Below are 21,740 nucleotides of genomic sequence, written 5' to 3'. Positions count from 1 at the left end.
TGAGAGATTCTTTATTTCCAAAAGCTGTTAAAGAAACTTAGAAAATAGCTTATTTTTCCCTTGAAAACACTCTCCAGGGAAGCAGAAAATGCAGTGTAGCAGGTTGTGCTGTTTTTGACAGCGATGCAGTTAATTTTCTTCTCAGTAGCTGGTGTGGGGCTGAGGTTTGGATTTATGCTGGAAACTGCTGATAACTGAGAGATGTTTTTGTCACTGCTGAGCAGGGTTAACCCTGAGCCGAGGCCTTCTCTGCTCCTCAGCCCACCCCAGCAGCGAGAGGCTGGGGGTGCACAAGGAGCTGGGAGGGGACCCAGCCAGGACAGCTGACCCCAACTGAGCCGAGGATATCCCAGACCATCGGGCCTCATCCTCAGCACAGGAAACTGGGGGAGAAGGAGGAAGGGGGGGCATTCGGAGTGATGGTGTTTGTCTCCCCAAGTCACCGTCAGGTGTGACGGAGCCCTGCCTGCCCCGGGGAAGTGCGGAACGAGCTCCCAGCTCCGGCTCGCCCGTGCGCCCGGCCTTTGCTCTCCTCTTGAACTGTTTCGCTCCCGACCCGCAGCGGCCCCGCCGCGCCGCCCCCTCCGTGACGCCACTGCTGCCGTCACACCCCCGCCCTCCGCCGCCGTTGGTACCGCCCCCAGGCACCGCCCCCCGCCGTGGTGGTAGAGGCTGGGCCGGGGGCTCAGCCACATCCGGCTCCGCCCCCCTCTCCCTGCGCCGTTGGTACATCCCGGGACCGTCCGGCTGCCGGCGCAGGAGTCGGTGCAGCCCACGCTCCCCCCCCTCCCCCCCCCCGCGCCCGCCGTAGTGGTAGAGGCCGCGATCGCTCCTGTCCGTCAGCGCCGCCGCCGCCTCAGTCGGAGCTCGAACCTCGGCCGCGCCCGGCGCTCCCTCCGGCAGTGTATGCCTGAGCTATAACCCTCAGCCCGCCATGTCCACTCCGGCCCGTAGGCGCCTCATGCGGGACTTCAAGAGGTACCGAGGCCGCGGGCCGAGGGTAAAGGGGCAGGCGGGGGGGAGGAGAACGAAGGGCCGAGCGCTACCGGGGGAGGAGGGGGCAGCACAACATGGCGGCGGGGCAAGGCGCGCTCCGCTGATTGCGTAGCGCGGGCGGCGCTGCCTGCCGCGGGTTACGCCGCTTGCGCAGGCGGCGGCTGCCGGGCCGGGTTACGCCGTTTGCGCGGCGCGGGCGCTGCCGGGCCGGGTTACGCCGTTTGCGCAGCGCGGGGGGCGCAGGCCGCGCTCACCGTCGCTGTGCCCCGCAGGCTGCAGGAGGATCCCCCGGCCGGGGTGAGCGGGGCCCCCTCTGAGAACAACATCATGGTGTGGAACGCCGTCATCTTCGGGTGAGTCGGCAGGGAAGGGGGCGGCGGGCCGCGGGGGCCGCTCAGCCGCCGCGGGGCCGGAGCCGGGCTGCCAGCGGGGTAACGCTGTGCTTTGCTTTCCCTTCTCCAGGCCCGAGGGGACCCCTTTCGAGGACGGTAAGTGCGGCGTGCGGGGCGGGTGTCTCGGGGTAAACTGCTGCGGTTTGACACGGCCTTGGTGTCACTACCGTAGACTCCTGCAACAGGTGTGGGCCTGGAGGTGGCGGGGGGACGTGGGTGCATGTTCACCTGACCACACACGTGTGCCTGACTGATGTAAATATTATTTTTCTAATCCTATTCTCAGTGTTGTAGATTTAGATTGCTGTGCTGACTTACAAAAACGTACAAATTAGCTTGTACAGTGTTGTATGTAGTCGCTATATCTATTATAAGTCATTTTAAGGACCTCTACAAAGTTTTCTGTTGAACTCTGGATCATGTTTTTAGGGACATTCCTGTTTGGGTAACCATCAAGAACTTGGTATAGAACTGTTGTCTTTTCTCTGAGTTCTGTTTTTTCCTGATGCTGGAAGTGTTTTGTGAGCAAGTTCCAATGTGAGCCAGCTGAATGTTTGAGGAAATTCAGAAGAGTGGCTTTTTCTTGTCATTTATTTTGCTCTGCTCCAATTGATGTAATTCAGGGATTAAGACTGAAAAGACTTTTTAAGTTTAAAAGCTGACTAAATAGGTCCTGCTGACATACCTCTAGTTTCCCTCTGGTCTTCCTGACTTTGATGGGTTTACTGATGCTGTATGAGTACTTAAGTATTGTGAAAACCTGTTAGACATGAAATACTGTCTAACTGAAATCAGTGATGCATTTTTTAAGGTACTTTCAGTGTAGGCTATAATTAATCTTAGATCTCCATGACTCATGACAAAAGCATAGGAAAAATTCCTTAACTCTTATGTTGTTCTTGGCTAACTCCCTTGACTTTGTTTATCCATGGAGGTAGCACCTGTGAATGTGCCTCTGAATTGCAGACTGTATTTCTCTGTGAAGATTTTGAAGACTTTAAATATTTCAAGCCTAAGAAAACTCTGAAAACTCACTTCTTTTTAATGTATTTCTTTGTTAAAAAATTTGCTGGAGTAGCTGCTTCAGCAGTCTGATGTTTAGAACTTGGACTTAAGACATTGCATAATAGAACAGCTAGACTAAATGTATTTTGCTGCCTCATCTGGTAACTTGTAAAGAAGGGCTCACTTAAACTTCTGTGGGGGTTGCTAGAGCTGCTTTAGGCTCTTGGAGCACTGCTGCTAATAGAGTGATTCACTGTTTGGAGCAGAAAGCTGTCTCCTTGCAGTGTGCTAAAATGCAGGTTCTTGCCATGCTCAGGCTCTTCCAGCTCAGCATGTGGTTAACAGATGCTATAAGGGTTTTTTTTTTTTCCATGTATTTCCATTTAGTTGCAGAAGGTTGAGGACTGCTTTTGAGAGCCCTGGCGTATTGATTTCCTGTGTGCTTTCTGAGGCAGCATTGTGTCTTTATCTTGGACACTGAGGACGTGTTGCACTCGCAGCACTTTGAGGTTCAGGCATATGCTGAGGCTGCTGCTGCTGTCCTCCTGCTTTGGTTGATGTCATAATGTAATCTCAAGGTGTGATGGATTGCTCTTTTCTTAGCAAAGCCTGTGTTTTCACACTGCATGCTCAGGAAAACAGATGTGTCTTGTGTTGCAGATATCTGCTTATCTCCTCCCCTCTGGATGTATCTTACTTTCCTAGATAACAAAGCACTAAGTGGAGCCTGCAGATAGGGCTTGTTGGTGCCTCAGCTGTGCTTTCCCATTCAGTGAATGGAGTAGCTCAGTTCAGATAATGCTAGTGCAGTCCAAATGCAGTTCAGCTTCATGTAGGTAAGAGTAAGGAAATTTTAATGTAACAGCATGTTAGTTTGGACTTGCTTTGCAACTGCACAGGTTCTTAAAGATACTGAAACTCTGCAGTCTTTCTCATGAAGTCTTTGCAGGTCAGTGTTGTTTTTCATTTTTAGGCTCTTTCACTCTGTGGTGATACTGTAAAATTTCAGATAGCTTAGTTCTTGTAAAAGCAGTCTGTGAAATTCGGAGGGGTTTGTTATTCTAGAGGTACAATAATGCCAACATCATGAGAGTTACTGTTCTTTATCCTCGTTCTGGTGAGGGCCTTCTACTTGCATTTTCTGAGATGTCGTAGTTTGTCTGGGATGCAAACCTGAAGTTGAAACACATTTGTTTACTTGCTGTGCAGCATTCTGCAGCTGATATCCCTCCTCCTCCTCCCCCAGACTTTGGAGGGTGTTTTCACAACTCAGTGTGCAGGCTGGCTCAGCTTAGGAGCAACCTAAGCACTAATTTAGATCAGCAGCATAACTTCCATCTTCTGGTTTAAGAGGATTCAATTGCAGGTGTCTGCAGTAGGACCCTGGGGATATTTATCCTGCCCTTCACCATATTTCTAAGAATTTTTGTGTGTGGCATCTAAAGTGGTAATGCTGGCACAGCAATGGAAATCCAGGCTGTCCCAGTCCTGTAGACCCATTTCTCTGAAGCTGGATGATGATACTGTGGTTAGTGTAGGATTCCTGGCTCAGAGAGATTTAAGTAGCTCAGTTATTGTATCCTCCTGCCTTGCTGTGATTGTGCAGGAGGCTTGAACAGAGAACACAGGGCATTTGTCTTGTGTGTGGTTTATGCCTTGCTCATGGAATATGGATCCTGTATCCTCGAGGAGGAGTGAAAGAGCTCGTCCCTGCTTTTGGGGCAGTGGAATGGAGGGGTTGCTCTTGGGAGCTGCAGTGAGGGGGCCCTGCAGGGACACGGGCTCTGCTCTCTGGAGTAGCTGGGGCTGGTGCACAGGCTGTGCAGAAGCCTCTCTTGGCTGTGTCAGGGTCTCAAATCCTGAGGTAGAAGTGAGCAACAGGGTAAGTACAGGGCAGAAAAGAGAATGTTTGCCTAAGATTAGTGGTGATCCCAGTATCAATAATGACAGTAAATATGATAATTCATGGTTTAAAAAAATGTCTGTCTAGGGTAAGTAGTGAGAAATACCAGTTGAAAGCATTAAAATTAGTGACAGAAGGGACTGGACCCTGAAGGCCTCATCCCCAGCAGTGTGTTGTGATACCTGTTGTGGGCTTTCAGTGTGAGTGACCCTTGGACTTTGGTGCGTCAGATCTCTGGATTTGCCCTTTAATAAGGCTCAATAGTGAGGGTTTGCATACTGTGGAGCATTTCCAAAGAGCCATTGCCACTCTGGGCCCTGACTTGGAAATCTGAGTAGGTAGATACTCCAGCTGGATATTGCTCCACATGAGCCCCATGCTCAGATTTGTGTTAAAGTAGCACTGTCCTGTCTCTGGTGGGACAATAGCTTCCCTTTCTTTCAGTAGTTTTAAAAAGATTCTAAGACCAAACTACCGCTCTTACTGTCAAACCTGTGTGATGATTTGTGCTTGGTTTTCAGCCTACTGCTTGCTTAGTCACTCCTTCCTCAGGAGGAGGCTACTGAGAACCAGAACTGGGGCAGGGAGAGCTGAGAATATCTGGAATCAAATCTAAGCATTTGTTTCTAAGGAGCTGATGTTTGCAGCTGGTAGAAGTTGTTCCTAACTTCCCAGTCCTGGGTTTCAAGCTGATCTCACACCTGGCTCTGTGCCACTGGACTAAGCTGGAGTAAACTTGAAAACCCCACTGCAGACTTCCACTAATTTGAACAATCCTACCTCTACTGTTCTGGCTCGTTTGTTTCACAGTGAGATAGCATAGTGTTGGCTCTCTGCTGTTACATTGTTAGGCTGCTAATAAAAAACCCAAACATGCATAAACTTATTTTTAGGGTGTTGAGACTTCCCACTGCTGTAGAGAAAGTGCTAAAGCATCTGTGCTGTGTCTTCATATGCTAACTGGAACGTCAAAGCAATGACCTTCATTTCTTGCAACTCAGTGTTACAGTTTATCTCCTGTAGTCTTGTAGGTCCTTGATGATCTGGGAAAAAAAAAAAAAAGGAAAACCAAAAAGCTGTTCTCTAGCTTACCAGTTATTGGCACATGTTTGCCAGCCAAACAAATGAATAACTTCATTATATTAGGGCTGCAAAACTCCCTCACAATAGGAAGCAAGGACACTGAGCATAGGGGGGATGGAGGGAACGTGACTCATCCATCTCTGATACATAAGGATGCCCTTTCAAAAAAGGCAATATGCCCCCCCAGCAGCTTGTTCCAGCTGTTAGTGTCAGGTGCAGTCCTCCCACAGGTGAGCTTATATTTATATCCAGGTGCTTCAGATGTTCTCTGGGCATACCCAGGAACATCCCAGGCTGCCTCTGGGGCTGGTTGCTCTTGGTGGCAGCGTGGTTGGGAGGAGCTTGCGTGGTCTGCAGCGGAGTAGGTAGAGTTCCTTGGTTACCGAGCTGAATCAGGAGTAGTCCTTAATCCCCTGAACCCATATGTGCAGCTTAGTTGACAGACTTCTTATTCTCAAATTATCATAGCCTGAGGAGAAGGGCTAAAATAACTTACGTTGGTGCAGGCTGTTAAAATGTTTGGATTGAGACTCAGCTACAGTTCTCTGTTTCTGCTCAATCAGTCTTTCTCTAAGGATGACCAGTTAGTGTGAAGTAAATAGTCAGGTTTATATTTTAAAGTGTCAGATTTGGATGCTGCATTCAATATTACTTTTCTGCAAGACCTGATTACCTTACAGTTGTTGAGAAATATGCTTTTTTTTTTTTAATTTAGAGGAAATAAATTATAAGGCCCTTGCTATGACAGCATATTCCATAGATAGGACTCACTGAATGACGTTATGTTACACAGATGGTTCTACACCCACTGCTGTTGTTTGTACAGTGTACTGGGATTAGGCTCTCTGGAAGAAAACCCCAAGGGCAGATTTATTTCCCTACACAAACCTTTTAACTGGCTTAATAAAAGTAAGTCACAGGAAATACTCTTGTACCAGTACTGTCTGGGACTTCAGCATTAATGATTAACTCCATGAGAGTAAAGGAATTGCTGTGGGATTGCACAATGTGCGTTCCATATCCATCATGCCTGTGTGAGCACAGTAGTGTCAGTGTGTATTGTGGGGGAATGCTACTTACTCATCCCTTGTGTAAATATGCTGAATAAAAGTTGCTTATCTCTCTTTTAACTCCAGGAACTTTCAAACTTACAATAGAATTCACAGAAGAATACCCAAATAAGCCACCTACTGTCAGATTTGTCTCTAAAATGTTTCATCCAAATGGTAAGTACTTAAACAATGCTTGGGTTTACTTTTGCTGTTTTGTTGGAGGTTTGGTGGAGGGGGAAGAGAGGGCTGGTTTTTTGTTTGTTTGGGTTTTTTTGTTTTTTTGTTTGTTTTTTGTTTGTTTGGTTTTTTTTTGTTTTTTTTTTTTTTTTTTTTTTTTTTTTTTTTTGTTATGGGTTTCTGTATAAAAGGTCTATTTATTATAAATGTTTCCACTATCTGATAAGGCAGCAAAATTCCAGCGTGGTTGTGTAGTTTTGGTGAGGATGGATATGTGAGCAGTGCTCAGACTTGAAAAGAAAGGGGCAATAAAAGGAGCCTCTTACCTTTCAGGTGTTACAGCACAGTGCTGATGAGACACTCAACTGCCTGTTGAGCCTTACAGAAGAATGTTTTGTACTTAAATAGCAGTGCTTTGGACTTCTGTCTGTATGTATTGTAGACATAGCATAGTGACACCAGTGAATGCAGCTGTCATTTATCACTTTTCTTCCCCAAAATGCCTGTAAGAATCATATACCATGAAGTGTAGTCCAGCTATAGCCAGTGACAGTAAGATTGTTTAATTAATCCCCTTCCTTGCTAACTAAAGGCTGGAGAGGTATTCCTTGCCTCCAAACAAATGTGGAGCTTTGTGCAAAAATACCAGAAACCTTCCAACATGGCAACTGTGGGTACAGTGCAGGGAGGGAAGGTTCTCATGTAGCTGCTGTGAGTAAGGTGACTGGACTCTGCTGTAGAGACTTCATGGGGAAAACTTGAGTGTGAACAACTGTTTGTGGGTGTTCTTTGTTTGGTTCACTTCTGGGTAGCTAAAATTTTTTTGCCTTAAAATCTGTTCATGATTTTCCACAGCGGTAGTTGCAAAGACACAGAGAAGTTTGTGAGAGAATAACCAGGGGTTGAGTTTAAATACATCAGGCTTCTGTTGGTGAGGAGCTTTGCTGCTTCCTACCTACAGGCCTGTTTTTGCAGGATTCCAGGCTGTCAGACACTATGGACTGTTGCAGTGTGTCTGTACACAGGTTTTCAGGACTGGGCAATACTAGGGAGAAAAGCCAGTAGCTGTACAAGTTGTGTTTTAAGCTGGTTTTTTTGACCCTTTCCAGTCTATGCAGATGGTAGTATATGTCTGGATATCCTTCAGAATCGCTGGAGCCCCACTTATGATGTCTCCTCCATCTTAACATCCATACAGGTAAAAGAACTCTGCATGAAGAGACAGATTTACATTAGGATGCTTTGACAAAAACAGCTCAGGAAACTTATTGTCCCCTCTCCTAAGAGCCAGTATAGCAGCTATGATATTGGCAAAGTGTGAATCCTTCCCAGGTGTACACTGGCCAGGCTGCGGCACACGTGGGCACTGCAGGGGCTCACCAGCAATGCTTGGCTGTCACAGCAAGTCAGTCACCTGCACTGGGCAGGGGTGCCACTGGTGGCCAAAGCCTCTAAAGCCTTGCAGCTGCAGGGATGCAGTGTGCTGCACCTGGACTAACATCTCTGCTCTGACTACTGTGGCTAGATTAGAGAATGTGTTGGAAAACTGTACTTTGCAGTGCCTAAGGATCTTTTTCTCTTTGCACAGTCCCTATTGGATGAGCCAAATCCGAACAGTCCAGCAAACAGCCAGGCAGCTCAGCTATACCAAGAGAATAAGCGGGAATATGAAAAACGGGTTTCTGCAATAGTAGAACAGAGCTGGCGTGACTGTTGACCCAGGATGATGCAAATGAACACTCTGTTGATGAGGAAAATAAACAAAGTGTCCGAGTCATCTTTTTCCTCCTAGCATTTACTTTGCAAGCAAAATAGCTGTTGTGCTGTTGCCACCCTCCCTTGCTGAAGCTTCTTCTCCTTGGACATCAGAACCCACCCACTTTGAAGTCAAACGTTCTGTACTTGGGTTACTTGCAAAAGAGTTACTGATGCTGAATTCATTTTCTGTGGTCCCTCTCCAGTCTTAGGGCAGTATTGTGCATTTCTGTAGTGTACACTAAGCTTTTAATTGTAATTGTGTTATACACAGTGATGCTTATGTGTAGCTTGATAAAAGGGATGTTTATATACATACACATTTTTTAACTGATATTAACTAAAGTGCTGATGTGTCCGGGCTGGTCACTTACCTCTACTATTGGTTTAGACCCCACTGCATTTCTAAGTACTGGATGAAGAAATCATCTTTTGTTTCCCTTTTGTATTGGTTTATCCACTCCTTTACTCATGTTAAAAAAATGAACTCTTCAATTGATTCCAATTCAAAGAATTAATAAGACCCTGGAATGCTTGTTACTTCTGCACTTCACATGCAAGATTTATGTACAGATCTACATAAATCACTACGGCTGTGGTACTTGGATCTTTGCTGAGAGTGAGAAACAAGCCTTTTTTTTTTTTTTTATTACTGTTTTAAAGGACATGCCTACAGAAACTGTCAGTAGGTTTCTATAGTCCTGTCACCGAGGCATTACTGGACAAAAGCAGGCAGAGCTGTGGTACTCAGCAAAAGGCCTTCCACATTAAGGAAGAGGTAAAACCTCACCTGTTCCAGTGATGGAATTACTCTCCTTCAGTGTCTTTTTCCTGCCCCTTATCTTTAGCTGAGAAAGATAAATTGTTTGGGATCTAACTTTGTCTTGTGGAAAGTTTGAATTAAGTCCAGGGTAGGCACTCGAGTCTCTGCAGTTTCTGCTCCTCGTAGATGACGGCGTGGTTTGTGTGAGCTACTGCTGCATGCTTGAGTTTGTTCCCTTCAGTTTTATGGAAGTATTTTTTCAATTCTGAAAAAAAACATTTTTAAGTCCAGTCACTTTTTTTGTAAGGCAAGTTTGTACCTTTGGATACAGAACCTTAAGCAGCAGTGTGGGATGGAACCTGCAATTGTGTTGTCCACTGTTCCAGTGTCTTTTGTGTGCACATTGGTCTGTTAGTTGAAAAGTATAACTTTGCACAAGTAACCCATGTAAGAAACTGTACATTTTTCAAAAGTTGTAAATAAAGTGTAACCTTAGTGCTTATTGTATAAATAGGCAAGAAGTGTATAACTGTGCTTATTTAACTGGGCTGCCAGCAGTTTGGTGTGGGGTACTGTGATACTTCCTCCCAGCAGTGGGGAGAGGTGTGCCTGGGGTAGTGCAGGGGAGGAGCAGTGAGGGAGAGACAGGGCTGGGACTGGGCTGTGGACAGAAAGGAACCCGGGACCTGAGTTAGCTACAGCAAATTCATGAGCTCAGTTGATACGGGAATTGCATTTACTTTCCTCCTGTCTTAGCAGGTGGAGAACAGGATTTATGATGAGTGGCAGATAATAAAAGTGGGTTTCTGTACAAGTAGCTGGGCTCTTTGAAAAAATTTAATGCAGATTTGTACCTGCAGTGACAGCTTGTACCCTGGAACAGCCTTGTGCTGCCTGGAGCAGCTGTAATGCCACAACCCTTTCTGAGGGAGCCAAGTCCCTCTAAGGCCACAGAGGCCCTCGTAGCAGTCCCACCATTCTTGTGTTTGTTTCACTAGTTTAAAAAAAACCAAACCAACGAGTGCACTCTGACAGCAGCCAGAAATGAGTGGCAGAGGACTGCCAAAGAAAATCCTGCCTTGCTCAGGCAAGTCCTTTATCCACAGACTCCACCATCGCCCCGTGGTGCCTCTCCTGAAGGCTGAGGCTCCGCAGCCCCCTGGGCACAGTGATGCTGCCGTTCTCCCCCCCAGTCCTGCACAGGCCCCGTGCGGTCAGAGGGGTCACAGCCACGACCCAGGACAGGAAAGGCAACATCCTGCACAGACTGACGGTGCCAGCTGCCCCTGCTGAGCTACAATGACTACAGCTAGGCCCCACCTCTCCCAAAAGAGGCATTTTTCATCTTGAATACCAGTGGAACTCTTACTGCCTTCCTTGGCATCACCAAGCTCTAACAACCTGCTGCATACCCAAGCTAGGGAGGAGGAGCTTCACTCCTTTCCCTAGAAAGTACCAGGCTTCTTCCACTCCTACAGCACCATCTGCTACAGTCCAGTGTTCTTGACAGCAGAATTCAGACATATGGAGAAGAAATGCACAAAAACCAACCCCAAACAAAATGGAAAAAAAATCTACTTTCAGAATTTACTGTCATGCTATTTTTTCACAGCAGCAGCAAGTTGTTACTCAGCAGACCAAGCAGGCAGAAGCTGCGCTGCAGCCAGGCAGAGAGGTGAAGACTCTTGCTCCTGAGTCTCACCTGCCAGGGCAGTCTCTCCTCTCCCTCATCACCCTTCAGGGACCAAAATCCCTCTAACTGCTCACCACCACAACATTCTGAGGTTAGGCATCCTCACCTCAGCCCTGAGAGCATTTAAAAACAGAACAGAACAAGAGGTGGGAAAAAAGGTAGAGGAGGGTGCCATGATTTGGAGAAGCAAATGTAAGTAGCAGAAAACTGCAGGTGATGGCTGAGACATGGCAACAGGAGACCTGACAAAAACGCTGCATTAGGACTGAATTAGTGCTACAGAAGCATCTGCAGACCCCACTGCTGACAGAACAACCAGCATCTCTAGGCATGCCTCACTCCTGGCTCTTCCAAGGCCAGTTGCTATCCCTTAAGCTTCCTAAGCATGAAGTGAGTGTTCTCCAAGGCTCAGAGCACTGTGTCCTGTAACCCTGCTGGCAGAGCAGCGCATAAGGGAGGGGAGCACCCCGGCCTCCCAGTGGCATAAGCTGGCCCTGGAGAGCTTCCCTAGGGAATGGCCCTCACCAGACACAAGCACCAGTACAGGGATGGAGCAGAGAAATAACCAGGCACAGATTCAGTTTTGTTCAGGATTAAAGAGCTGATATTCCAAGTAAAAAAATAAGTTATATAACAATCCCCACAAGCTACAAGAGCATCTTTGAGCGTGGGCTCTGCATTTACCTCCAGTTTTTATATTTCACACTTCACCATGGCATCTGCACATGTCAACCGTTCTCCAAGGTAGAAACGCTGGAATTCTCTCAGTCCCGTTTGCTGGCAATGAAGGCGCCTTCAGTGATTCTCAGAATGGGAGACTCAAGGTAGAAATCTATGAATAAAACTACCACTAAAGTGGTTAAGGTTTACATACTGTACATACACACACAGCAGAGACAAAACCTGGATATATGTATTTCTCAAGAATAATGAAGTTTTCACACTTTTTTTAATACAAAGTGTGACAAAACCTTTTTTTTTTCCAGAAATAAAACTTTATTTTTGTTGTCATTAATACCAATTTTACATACAAGTTTATGCCCCCAGACTGCATTTCCTTTGCTTTTTTTTTTTTTTTTAAAAAGGTTTTTTTTTCCTTCCTTGCTCAAGAAGAGTAAGGGACCTATAATTTTAAATGATGTCAAATTCCTTCTCATTGGACATGTGTGTTTGCTATTACAAAACTATTAAAATGTGAAGGAACAAGTAATATCAAAGACACATACAGTAACAGCACTACTGCTTTTGGGTTGTGCTAATGCATTTGAACATAATTCGGTTGGTTCTAAACACCTAACAACGTTTTAGAAATTATATTGCCAAAGTAAAAGACTTTAATGTCATTATTACCCACGAGAAAATGCAGCATCTCTTTCTTTAGTCGAGTGTCCCGGAAACTCAGTCTCTCGTCAAAGGGGACACCTCACCTCAGTTTGCTTGGGGCATGATAAGCTCATAATGCCCAACCTGGCCTTCCTGCTTCAGCTGGTCTAACAGATCTTCCTTGCGCCGCTTCCTGCTCACCACCAAGTACCTGTTGTGTCCCTGCCCATGGGATTTACTTTTAAGACCATATTTTTGAGCAATTTGATGTATCTGCTTCCGCTCATCCATGGTCAGTTCTCTAGAGAAAGTCAAGTCAATGTGACTGTCTGAACGTGCATAGTTTCGAATGATCTCTTCAATATCTCTCTTAGCGATTCTGTTCACCCTTTCCACATCAAGCCCAAGTCCCTCCCTTTTGAACTGCTCCTTTACTGAAATAGGCTCCCTAATTCCTTCACCATCTTTCCCTAGGCCACCACCTGTCCAGCCCATCTTTCTTAAAATTTGGTTCCCAATGTTGTCTTCTTTGATCTTCTGTTTGAAAGCCTCTTCTGCTGATCGACCTCGAATCTCATTTCTGGAGATGACGTCTTCAACAGTGCCTTTCTTCAGGTTATTAACAACAGTTGGCTGAGTCTTTTTGAGGATTTTCACGGCTTCCTCTGCTGCCTCATGCTTGACAGATTTCTTCACTCCAACTGCTTCTGCGATGAATTCATCTTCAAGCATCACCTTGCATTTCCATCGCATGCCTGTCATCCTCTCAAAGACGTACTCCACCGTCATCTTGTTGAACTGGGCGGTGTCGTTCAGGGTACACACCGGGTTACTGGAGTTCTCGTAGATCACCAGGTCCTTCAGGTCCTTCTTCCTCCCAGAGCCCCGTGATGAGCAGCCCACTTTCTGCACCTGGGTCACTTTGATGGATGCTATATTTGACTGCATCTTCTGCAGGATTTTCAGTGCCTCCTCAGCTGCCGCGTGCTTGCTGGTCTTTTTTGTGCCAAATCCCTCAGCCAGGCAGTGATCTTGAAGATACACCTGACAACGCCACGAGCGGTTGGGCATTAATTCATACTTATATTCAACAGACATTTTGTTATATGAGGCAGAATTGTTAAGTATTCCTATTGCATCACTGGCATTCTCTGTGAGGACAAAACTAGTCCAGTCTTTGTTGGTATTCGTGGAACCCTTCATGGATTCAGTACCGGGCTGCATTGGGACACAGTCCCTGTTGGCAACTACGAACTCCTCGTGAGGTTTGAGAGCGGGAGGGAAATCTGGGCGACACACACCTGCCTCACACACCACCAGGTCCTCGTGGTAGGTGTGCTTGAACTTCCGCTGAACAACTCGAACTTCCACGGATTTCTTCAGCAGCTTCACTGCCTGCTCCGCGGCTCGATCCCGGGATCCGTTCTTGCTGCCGGCGTAGCCCGTGGCCAGGTAGACGTTCTGACATCGCACCTCACAAGCGAAGCCATCTGTCAGGAGCTTCTTGCTCTTGGGCAGGTCAGCGGGGGCGATCTCTTTCAGAGGAACATAAATATATTCAGGGTTTGTCTTGCATGCCTGAATTGAACGTGTCAAAAGATACGTGAAGTTAATTTTATCTGTCCCAGTGTTTGCATCTGGATTAGTAAGATTTTTCCAGACAGCTGCTGACAGTTTCTCCATAAAGCTCTGCTTCAGCATTATTGCTGATGGAGGGAAAGTCTCTGATGCAGACGGGGCAGTTGAAGGGGAAACAGAAACCGGCACAGCATTGCTTGTGGTAGAGTCCACACTATTCACAGCCTTCTTGGCTGCTGCTGCTGGGCCTGCAAAGCCAAGCCCAGCTGAGCTGGAGAGCTGGGGATTCACCTCTCGTGCATTCACAAAAGAATTTGTACAGTTTTCAGCTGGCTGTGCCATGCTGTTTGTATTTGCCTCCTGGTTCACCTCCTGCCTTTGGTTATCCAGAGAATTGTCCTTCTTGCCATCCTTCTCAGCACTGGTGACAAAATGTATGGGCTCAAAGCGTGGTCGCACTCGGAACCTGGGGACCACCTTTTTGGGTGGCTCAGGAACCTCTTCTGGCTCTGGACCTACGAGATGGAAGAATATTACACAATTACCAATATGTGCTATGACAGGGAGACACTGTTTTCAGAAAGTGATCTTCAAGAGGAGCCTGCAGGCTCTGAACACAGGATTTGCATTCCTTAGCCAAAACCCAAAAGGTTTCCTTCCAAAAGACATTCACAATTCATCAAAGACAACCATTCATTCTTGTGCAGGTCACTACAGTGGTGTTTCCACTTTCACAGCTACTACACAAAAATCTCTACATATTTAGTCACGTGACACTGCCTTCCAGCATTGCCCACTGACCCATCTGGTCACTTCTGAAGTTCATCCCTTCAAATCTACTAAAATAATTAGTAAGTAAAACTATGGTCAACAAGACAGAACACCAGAGCAGGACTAGAACCTCAGCTCTGACTCTGCTGCAGGGTTGCAGGATGATGTGAGATAAAACTACTTTATCATCAGGTCTCCTCATATGAGGTGGAACACAGTGGTACCAAACCCTCCTTTCCAAAACACACAGGGCTGTTACTGACTTAATAGAAGCACATTTTCTCTCAGTGTAATTGCTTTGGGCTAAAGGGCAGCAAACATGAAGAAATGTTTGAGGCCTGAGCCTCAAGGGACAGCTGCAGTGACTGAGGGCCCCATTACTGACAGACCTCTTGTTTCTTCACCAGAAGAAATGCAAATTAGACAGACTATCCTGGCGTGCACAGCTACTGCAGAAGGGGAGAATCAAATAGCTGACAAGCAAATATGTTACATCTAAGAGATGGTTACACAAGACTTCTCCTGTGGAAGATTCACCACCCACATGCTGACGTGGTACATGTGTGTAATTTCATCGGAGGAGCAAAAGGCCAGCTCAGCGCTGGGAAATGCTGCCTAATCCAGTGCCAGTGTGTGTGGCCTTGCTGTAGGTCAGACTGTCTAGACATCAACCACCACAGCACAGGTATCGCCACCCAGCTCGCTGCAGGTGAAAACAACACCTGCACGCAGCACAAACAGCCCTTCCTTCCTACTGAAATCCGGTGACAAAGCTCTTACGCATTAAATCCTTTGCCCATCAGTTTTGATGAATTATGGCAAGGTTTGCATTTCTTCCTCCGTCTGTTTTTGATGGCTGCACTGCAGCAGCACCTAAAGGCTCTTGCCAGCAGAACAGTTCATTATGCCGTCTGTGCAACAAGCCCTGGAGAACCCTCAGGGCTGCTGCTGTGACAGACAAAACACGGGAGAAGAACAGTATCTCCTCAGTTTTGCAGCTGGCCCATGGAAGCACAGAAAGACTGCTGGCTGTCAAAAGTAAGGGAAGCAACTTTGTCAGAGCTAGAAATTATACCCAAGCCCAGAGGAGTCCTGTGCTGTCTGGCCATTTGTGCCTCACACAGCCACAGTGCTGACTGACACAGGGGCCTGCCCATAGCCAGGCACAATTCCCGCCCCTCTCCAGAGGGAGGGCAGGCAGCTCGGAAGTGCCATGCAGCAGCCAGCAGACGGAGCCATCCATCTGCCAGCCCTCTCTGCCTGCTGCATTTCCTCCACTGGAAAAGCTACAGCTGGAACACTGATCCCTGAGACCATGGGACTACAGCACTCTTCCAGGTCCAGCGGGGGGGGAAAAAACTCCAAAACTACACATCATGTCTACTCCCCATCCCCTCAAAGCTCCAAGCAGGTTGTAACTCAAAATCAACTGAACATCACTGTGTACATAAACAACCCTTCCTTGGGTCAGAACATCACACCTCACCACAGCAGACAAAGCCAGACAGGTATTTAATTCCAAACACCATCCCTAGGGGAAACCAATTACCTGATAATTGAAATGAAAAATGGTATTTTCTTAAGCAAAGACAGAACTGTGTGTGAATCATGCACACGGCAGAGGAGGGGGAACTGCTCTGCAGTCCAGCAGAGCACAGCACGGGCACTTCCCTCCAGTTTGCTGTGCTGGCTGTCCCAGAGATGGCCCGGTGGCACACTGGCACCATGCTGCCAGGGCTGCCCCCCAAACAGGGAAGGGAAGGCTCATTAACACGGCAGATGTACTCACTGTCTGACGGAGAGCGGTATCTCTTCAGCTTCCTGTTGGGCACCAACTCGTACGACCTCGTTTCCCCAATGTCGATGCCTTCAGCCATCTTGAGAACCTTCTCCATGACCTGCACACCGTATCTGTGGGGTCAACAGCAGAACACCTCAGAGCCAGCCCCAGGGGCAGCACACATGCACACACAAGCTTCTATTATGTAAAACAACTAAAGCTGCCTGAGACACAGCAGCTGGTGCAAGGGAGATGCTCCTCTGATCCTGCTGGAGCAGAGCACAGCACTGTCCCCCTGCCACAGCTGCTCTGGCACGGGCACACAGCCACACACCAGCTCACCTGGCTCTGCATGAACCCACTTCTGATTAAACCATGCAGCCACCACACTGACAGTGTTCTGAACTGAAATTTAAATACATTATCAGACAAAATACAGTATTTGGCAGAGCTGCCAGGAGCACTAATGAACACTGGGATGTGAAGGAGGAGCAGCAGCTTCAGTGAATCAAACACAGAACTCAGACTGGCACTGGGGTCCTGTGTGGGGCAGCAGCCAGAGCCTGCACGTCACCAACACCACAATTGCCATGTCAGGTGACAAAGGCATTCATCAGCCTTCATTGACCACTCTTTAAAAAGCCAAACTGAATTCTAGCTGGGTGCTGTAACTGACATGTTTTAGGTTCCTGAACCTAAAGATGTGAGGCAAGCTCTGAGCAAACCCTGACCCTGCTGCAGCACCCACAGTTCCACACAAGGAGGACGTGCATGGCACATGTCCCATCCCTCTAGGCCTTACATCCCCCACCAGCTCAGTTTTCCATTGCTCTGGGGATCTGTCACATGATTTCGAGCCATTTGCATGCTGAGGCTGAATAGGAAAGAAACCCAAACCTTTCTATCCAAGGAGAGCCTACAAAAACAGCCTGACACCAGGCTCTGACAGCTTCACAGCGTCAGAGAGGAGGAAAGAGCAATGCTGCACCTGTTCCATGGTATGCTCACCTTCTAAAGTCAGAAAGCACCAGGGCACTGCCCACAGACACGAGCCCACAACTGACCCAACAGCCAGGGCTGCAGTGATTTGCACCAGCTTCTAAATGCTGCTGTTCCACAGACTCTGGAAATCTACTCAAGCTCCACTCAAGAAAGGTTTTTCCTGCTCCTGATTTAGACGACCGGGCAGAAATTAGATCTATATAAACTCCTGGGAGAACTCTGAGCACAGACTACTGCAGTCCCTGCTTCACCAACACAGCTCAGTCCTCAGTGGAGGCAGTGGAACCGGGAATGGGAAGAAAATTCCAGGAGGGATCAAAGGGAGATGAGATAGTGGTGATACCCTGTTGGGGGTTAGGATTTTTCCTTTTCTTTCTCTCATGGAATTTTGTCCCATCTGTTACTAAGAGAAAATAATGTCCAGTACTTAAGAGAGACTAAAGAAATGGCCAAGGTGGGGGAAGTGTGCAGCTTGCTACTCTCTTACGTGGGGGGTTTTCTCTTTTGAAGGGCAAAGACACTGTGAGATTCTGGCCAGGGGGTGAGGGGCTGGGCTCAGTTCCTCTCCCTCTCTCCTGCTGGCATGGGAGAAGGACAGTTAAGCTTTACTGCGGGGAGAATTCATTACCGCCGCCAGAGCCCAGCCCTCTGCTCCTTCTACCGTGGGTGAGCCTTTGCTCATAAGACCAGACACTGAACTGGGACCTTATTAACACCCTACATCACTGCAAAGGACCCTCACCATCTATTTGGGTTTCTCAGGGGAAAAATCCAGGGACCCGAGCCCCTCCCTCTTCCCGGAGGGCACTCCCCAGCTGCTCGCAGAAGCCCGGCTGCCACTGCCCAGCCCCGGTGTTTTCTGCTGCCTCTGGATTTTCTGCTACACTTTAACCCTGCACTCTGCGTCCACCCGAGCCTGAAGCTCCTGCTAGGGCTGTGCAGTTTCTGTTACATTTTGTTTTGTTTGTTTTGGTTTGTTTTGTTTGCCACCCTGGGAGAATCATCGCCCCTCTGCCCGGCCGGGAGCCAGCAGCGCCCCTGCTGGCCGTGCCCGGAACTGCAGCCAAGGGGAGCTGGGGCTGGGTTTGTGCTCTGCTCGCGGGGACTGCCGGCGCTGCTCGCCCTGTTACACGTGTACGTGCTAGAAAAGAACTGCTGCTCCTTTCCCTATACCTTTGCCTGAAAGCCCCGTAATTTCAAAGCTGTAATAATTCAGAGGGAAGGGGGTCATATTTTCCATTCCAAGGGAGGTTCCCGCCTTCCTTGGCAGACACACCTGTCCTTCAAACCGGGACATGCCCCTGTCCTCTCACAGCCAAAGGGGAGAGGAGTGGGAATCTGTTTCTCTCCCTGACTTACAGGGACAAGATGACATTACCTGTGATGGACAATGTCCCTTTCCAGCAGGGTGCAAGAACAGTGTCAGATTTGACACTTGTCATTCTTCACAAAGGATGGAGACCTTTGGGGCTCATATTTCTGCTGGGGGTGGGGAGGAGATCAACCAGTCTCAACATGTGTTTAATCTGGCCAGAGGAACCCAGCGCCTCCAGTACCTAACTGAAGTCTCCCTGCTGTGACTTTAATAGGTTGTCCCTTATCCTGATCCCTGTAACTTCAGAGCATAATGCTTTCCTGCACCACTGCCCCATCCTCAGCCACCTTTAACATACCTGGGAACAGGAGCGCCTTCTCTCATCCACACCTAAACTAAATGAAGCCTTTTACTTAACCCCTTCCTCACAGACCATGTTTTCTGAGCTTTCTGGATGCTGTCCACATCATCTCTCAGCAGAACACTCAGATTTCATAGCAAAGCCTCTGATCAGTTCTTCACAGAACCACAGAACAGTCTGAGTTGGAAAGGACCCACAAGGATTATCGAGTCCAAGTCTTGGGTGAATGGCCCATATGGGGACTGAGCCCACATCACTGTCATTATCAGCACCCTGCTCTAACTAGCTGAGCTGCTCTGACAAACAGCTGACAAGAAATCAGCATTAGGAAAACAAAACAAAACAAAACCCCAAACCAAACACCAGTCAACAAACTTAAGAGAAAACAACAAAAATCCCTCAAACTCTGAAGCTATTTGCTTGATAAATCAACAACAGCTCTTCCCAAACACCAAAGACAATTCCAGGGAATACTGCAGGTCCCTTCTTTCCCCAGGCAACTGTAAGTAAAGCTAGCATTGTTTTAACAGTACAGAACGTTCCCGTGCAGTGCTCCCAGCCAGGCACGCCAGCTCTGGGGAAACATCTCCAGGTAATGGCTCCAGACTGCGTCCTGCCCAAACCTCATCTCCCCTGAGAGCTGCAGGTGAAGGGGTCCATCACAAGTATGTGCACTGACAGGCTTAAACTGCATCCGTTTTGGGGACTTGAAACCTTCCCACACAGTTGTTCACTCCTATTAGCAGCACCCTGTAACTGTTTATTGCACCATTCCCAGAAGCCCTGGCACAGGGAAGGTCCCCATTAAGACAGCACACAAACACATTAAGATGGACCACACAGACTGTATATGAAAAATATATGTATATTTTCAATTTTAACATATTGCTCAAGCTTTGCAATTTGAAACTGTTTAAAATCTATGTTAAATTTTGGTGCTTGCAGGGCAGAAGAGTCTAGTACTTGACCCAGGGAAAAAAAAAAAAAAAAAGGAAACAGGCAGATCTGTATTTAAAGATATTGATTTTGCTCTGTAGAAATGACACAAAGTATTCCCGCACAAGGCTGCGGGATGGAACATTATTCAAAGTCCATCTATGTGCTCTCAAAACTCCTCTGTCACTGCAGTTTGCAGAAGTTGGTCGTTAAGCAACTGCTTCCGTCCAGATAAAAACAATCACATCATTAAAGGGGTCTGAGACCTGGGTGACGTTTCTGCACATCTCCACAACCTGGCTATGGTCAGTACGGCTGGATGAAAGGATGCCCCTTCCCTTCTCCACGCTTATTTCTCCCAGAAAAGCTGAGCCTTCAGGGGACTTGTACAGGCTGCTTTGTGCCCAGAGGGAAACTCTCTCCTCACTTAAATGACACAGCACAGCACCACAAAGCTAAACGAGTCCTGGGGGCGGGACATCAAGAACTCCTTGCAAAACACACATAAACTTTTCCAGTGGCTTGCTCCCCTCCACATACAAACACCGCCATACTCGAGCAAACAAAACCGGCCAGGGACAGAAGCGCTCTTGTCTCAGCCCCTTTCATCCCAGCTCTTCTGCGGCAACTTTCCAAAACGCATCTGGGGCCGAGATTTGGCCACGACGGGAGCCTGCGCCCCTTCTCCCCGCGGGGCTCCCGTCCCGCTTGACTTCCACCCCGACTCCTGCCGGCAGCACGGCTCGTCCCGCTGAGTGAGCCCCGGGACCCCCGTCCTGCGGGGCACCCCCGGCTGACAGCGAGAGCCGGGAGACCGCCCGCCGCCCCGTGGGACCCCCGCGCCTCACCTGCAGCCCATGAAGACGTGGTTGGTCCAGAGCACGGAGAGCGCCAGCAGCTGGTCGATGGCGGGGCCGGGGTACGCGGGGAGGTGGCGGAGGATGAAGCGGCGGCGCAGCGACCATTGCCGGTCGGTCTCGTTGTACTGCCGCCACTGCTCCAGCATCGGCTCGGACACCGCCTCCGGCTGCGGCTCTGCCGGCGGCGGCATGGCGGGCAAAGGCCGCGGGGCCGAACCCCGCCGGGGGCGCGGACCCACCGGGCCCGGGCGCGTACGGCGGGACCAGGCCCCACGTGTGGACCAGGCCGCGGCTCGCTGCGGGCCACGGGGAGGCGTCGGCCCGGCCCAGCCTCAGCTCCCCCGCCACCTGCCCCCCACCCCCGGCCCCGTTCCCTGGCGGCCCCGCCCCGCAGGTGCCGTCGCGCTCCCGGTCCCGCTCCCGGTTCCGCTCCCGTCACTCGCGCGGGGCCGAACGGCGCGGCCCGGCCGGCGCCGCGTCACGTGGCCGCGCGTCACGATCGCGCGAGACGACGCGAGAAACAGCCGCCATGGCGGGGCCAGCGCGGCGGGCCTCAGCGCCCCCTGGCGGCGGCTGCCACACACGGGACCGGTCCCGGGGCAGCCCCGGGGCAGCCCTGCCCCTCACGGGCCCCGGGGCTGCCCTGCCCCTCACGGGCCCCGCGGGCTGCCCTGCTCCTCACGGGCCCCGGGGCTGCCCTGCCCCTCACGGGCCCCGGGGTAGCCCTGCCCTTCACGGGCCCCGCGGGCTGCCCTGCTCCTCACGGGCCCCGCGGGCTGCCCTGCTCCTCACGGGCCCCGGGGCTGCCCTGCCCCTCAAGGGCCCGGGGCTGCCCTGCTCCTCACGGGCCCCGGGGCTGCGCTGCTCCTCACGGGCCCCGCGGGCTGCCCTGCTCCTCACGGGCCCCGCGGGCTGCCCTGCCCCTCACGGGCCCCGCGGGCTGCCCTGCCCCTCACGGGCCCCGCGGGCTGCCCTGCCCCTCACGGGCCCGGGGC

At 49.4% G+C, this 21,740-nt stretch overlaps 2 protein-coding genes across 2 annotated transcripts; one reads left to right on the top strand and one right to left on the bottom strand.

The window, feature by feature from the left end:
* The first annotated feature begins 763 nt into the window (after window positions 1–763).
* On the top strand, window positions 764–9,639 carry UBE2A (ubiquitin conjugating enzyme E2 A). The gene is made up of 6 exons (XM_053955757.1): window positions 764–978; window positions 1,269–1,349; window positions 1,459–1,484; window positions 6,516–6,605; window positions 7,718–7,806; window positions 8,197–9,639. Exons 1-6 carry the CDS (start codon window positions 935–937, stop codon window positions 8,323–8,325), a joined length of 459 nt encoding a protein of 152 aa, XP_053811732.1. The 5' UTR covers window positions 764–934; the 3' UTR covers window positions 8,326–9,639.
* Window positions 9,640–11,395: 1,756 nt separating this feature from the next.
* Window positions 11,396–21,053, bottom strand: NKRF (NFKB repressing factor). Its single transcript, XM_053956155.1, has 3 exons — window positions 20,734–21,053; window positions 16,281–16,402; window positions 11,396–14,235 (listed from the first exon to the last, which is right to left on the bottom strand). Exons 1-3 carry the CDS (start codon window positions 20,934–20,936, stop codon window positions 12,248–12,250), a joined length of 2,313 nt encoding a protein of 770 aa, XP_053812130.1. The 5' UTR covers window positions 20,937–21,053; the 3' UTR covers window positions 11,396–12,247.
* Between the last annotated feature and the right edge of the window lie 687 nt (window positions 21,054–21,740).

This window comes from Vidua chalybeata, chromosome 14, assembly GCF_026979565.1.
Source record: "Vidua chalybeata isolate OUT-0048 chromosome 14, bVidCha1 merged haplotype, whole genome shotgun sequence".
Classification (NCBI taxonomy): domain Eukaryota; kingdom Metazoa; phylum Chordata; class Aves; order Passeriformes; family Viduidae; genus Vidua; species Vidua chalybeata.
Note: the sequence above shows the minus strand (reverse complement) of the source record. Positions and strands in the feature narration are given on the sequence as shown.

Coding starts and splice junctions, on each gene's coding strand:
- UBE2A (XM_053955757.1), top strand. CDS start 935: ATGTCCACTCCGGCCCGTAGGCGCCTCATGCGGGACTTCAAGAG. Junction 979..1,268: donor CTCATGCGGGACTTCAAGAG/GTACCGAGGCCG, acceptor TGTGCCCCGCAG/GCTGCAGGAGGATCCCCCGG. Junction 1,485..6,515: donor GGGGACCCCTTTCGAGGACG/GTAAGTGCGGCG, acceptor TTTTAACTCCAG/GAACTTTCAAACTTACAATA.
- NKRF (XM_053956155.1), bottom strand. CDS start 20,936: ATGCCGCCGCCGGCAGAGCCGCAGCCGGAGGCGGTGTCCGAGCCGATG. Junction 16,403..20,733: donor CACGTCTTCATGGGCTGCAG/GTGAGGCGCGGG, acceptor TTGACCCCACAG/ATACGGTGTGCAGGTCATGG. Junction 14,236..16,280: donor ATACCGCTCTCCGTCAGACA/GTGAGTACATCT, acceptor TCCATCTCGTAG/GTCCAGAGCCAGAAGAGGTT.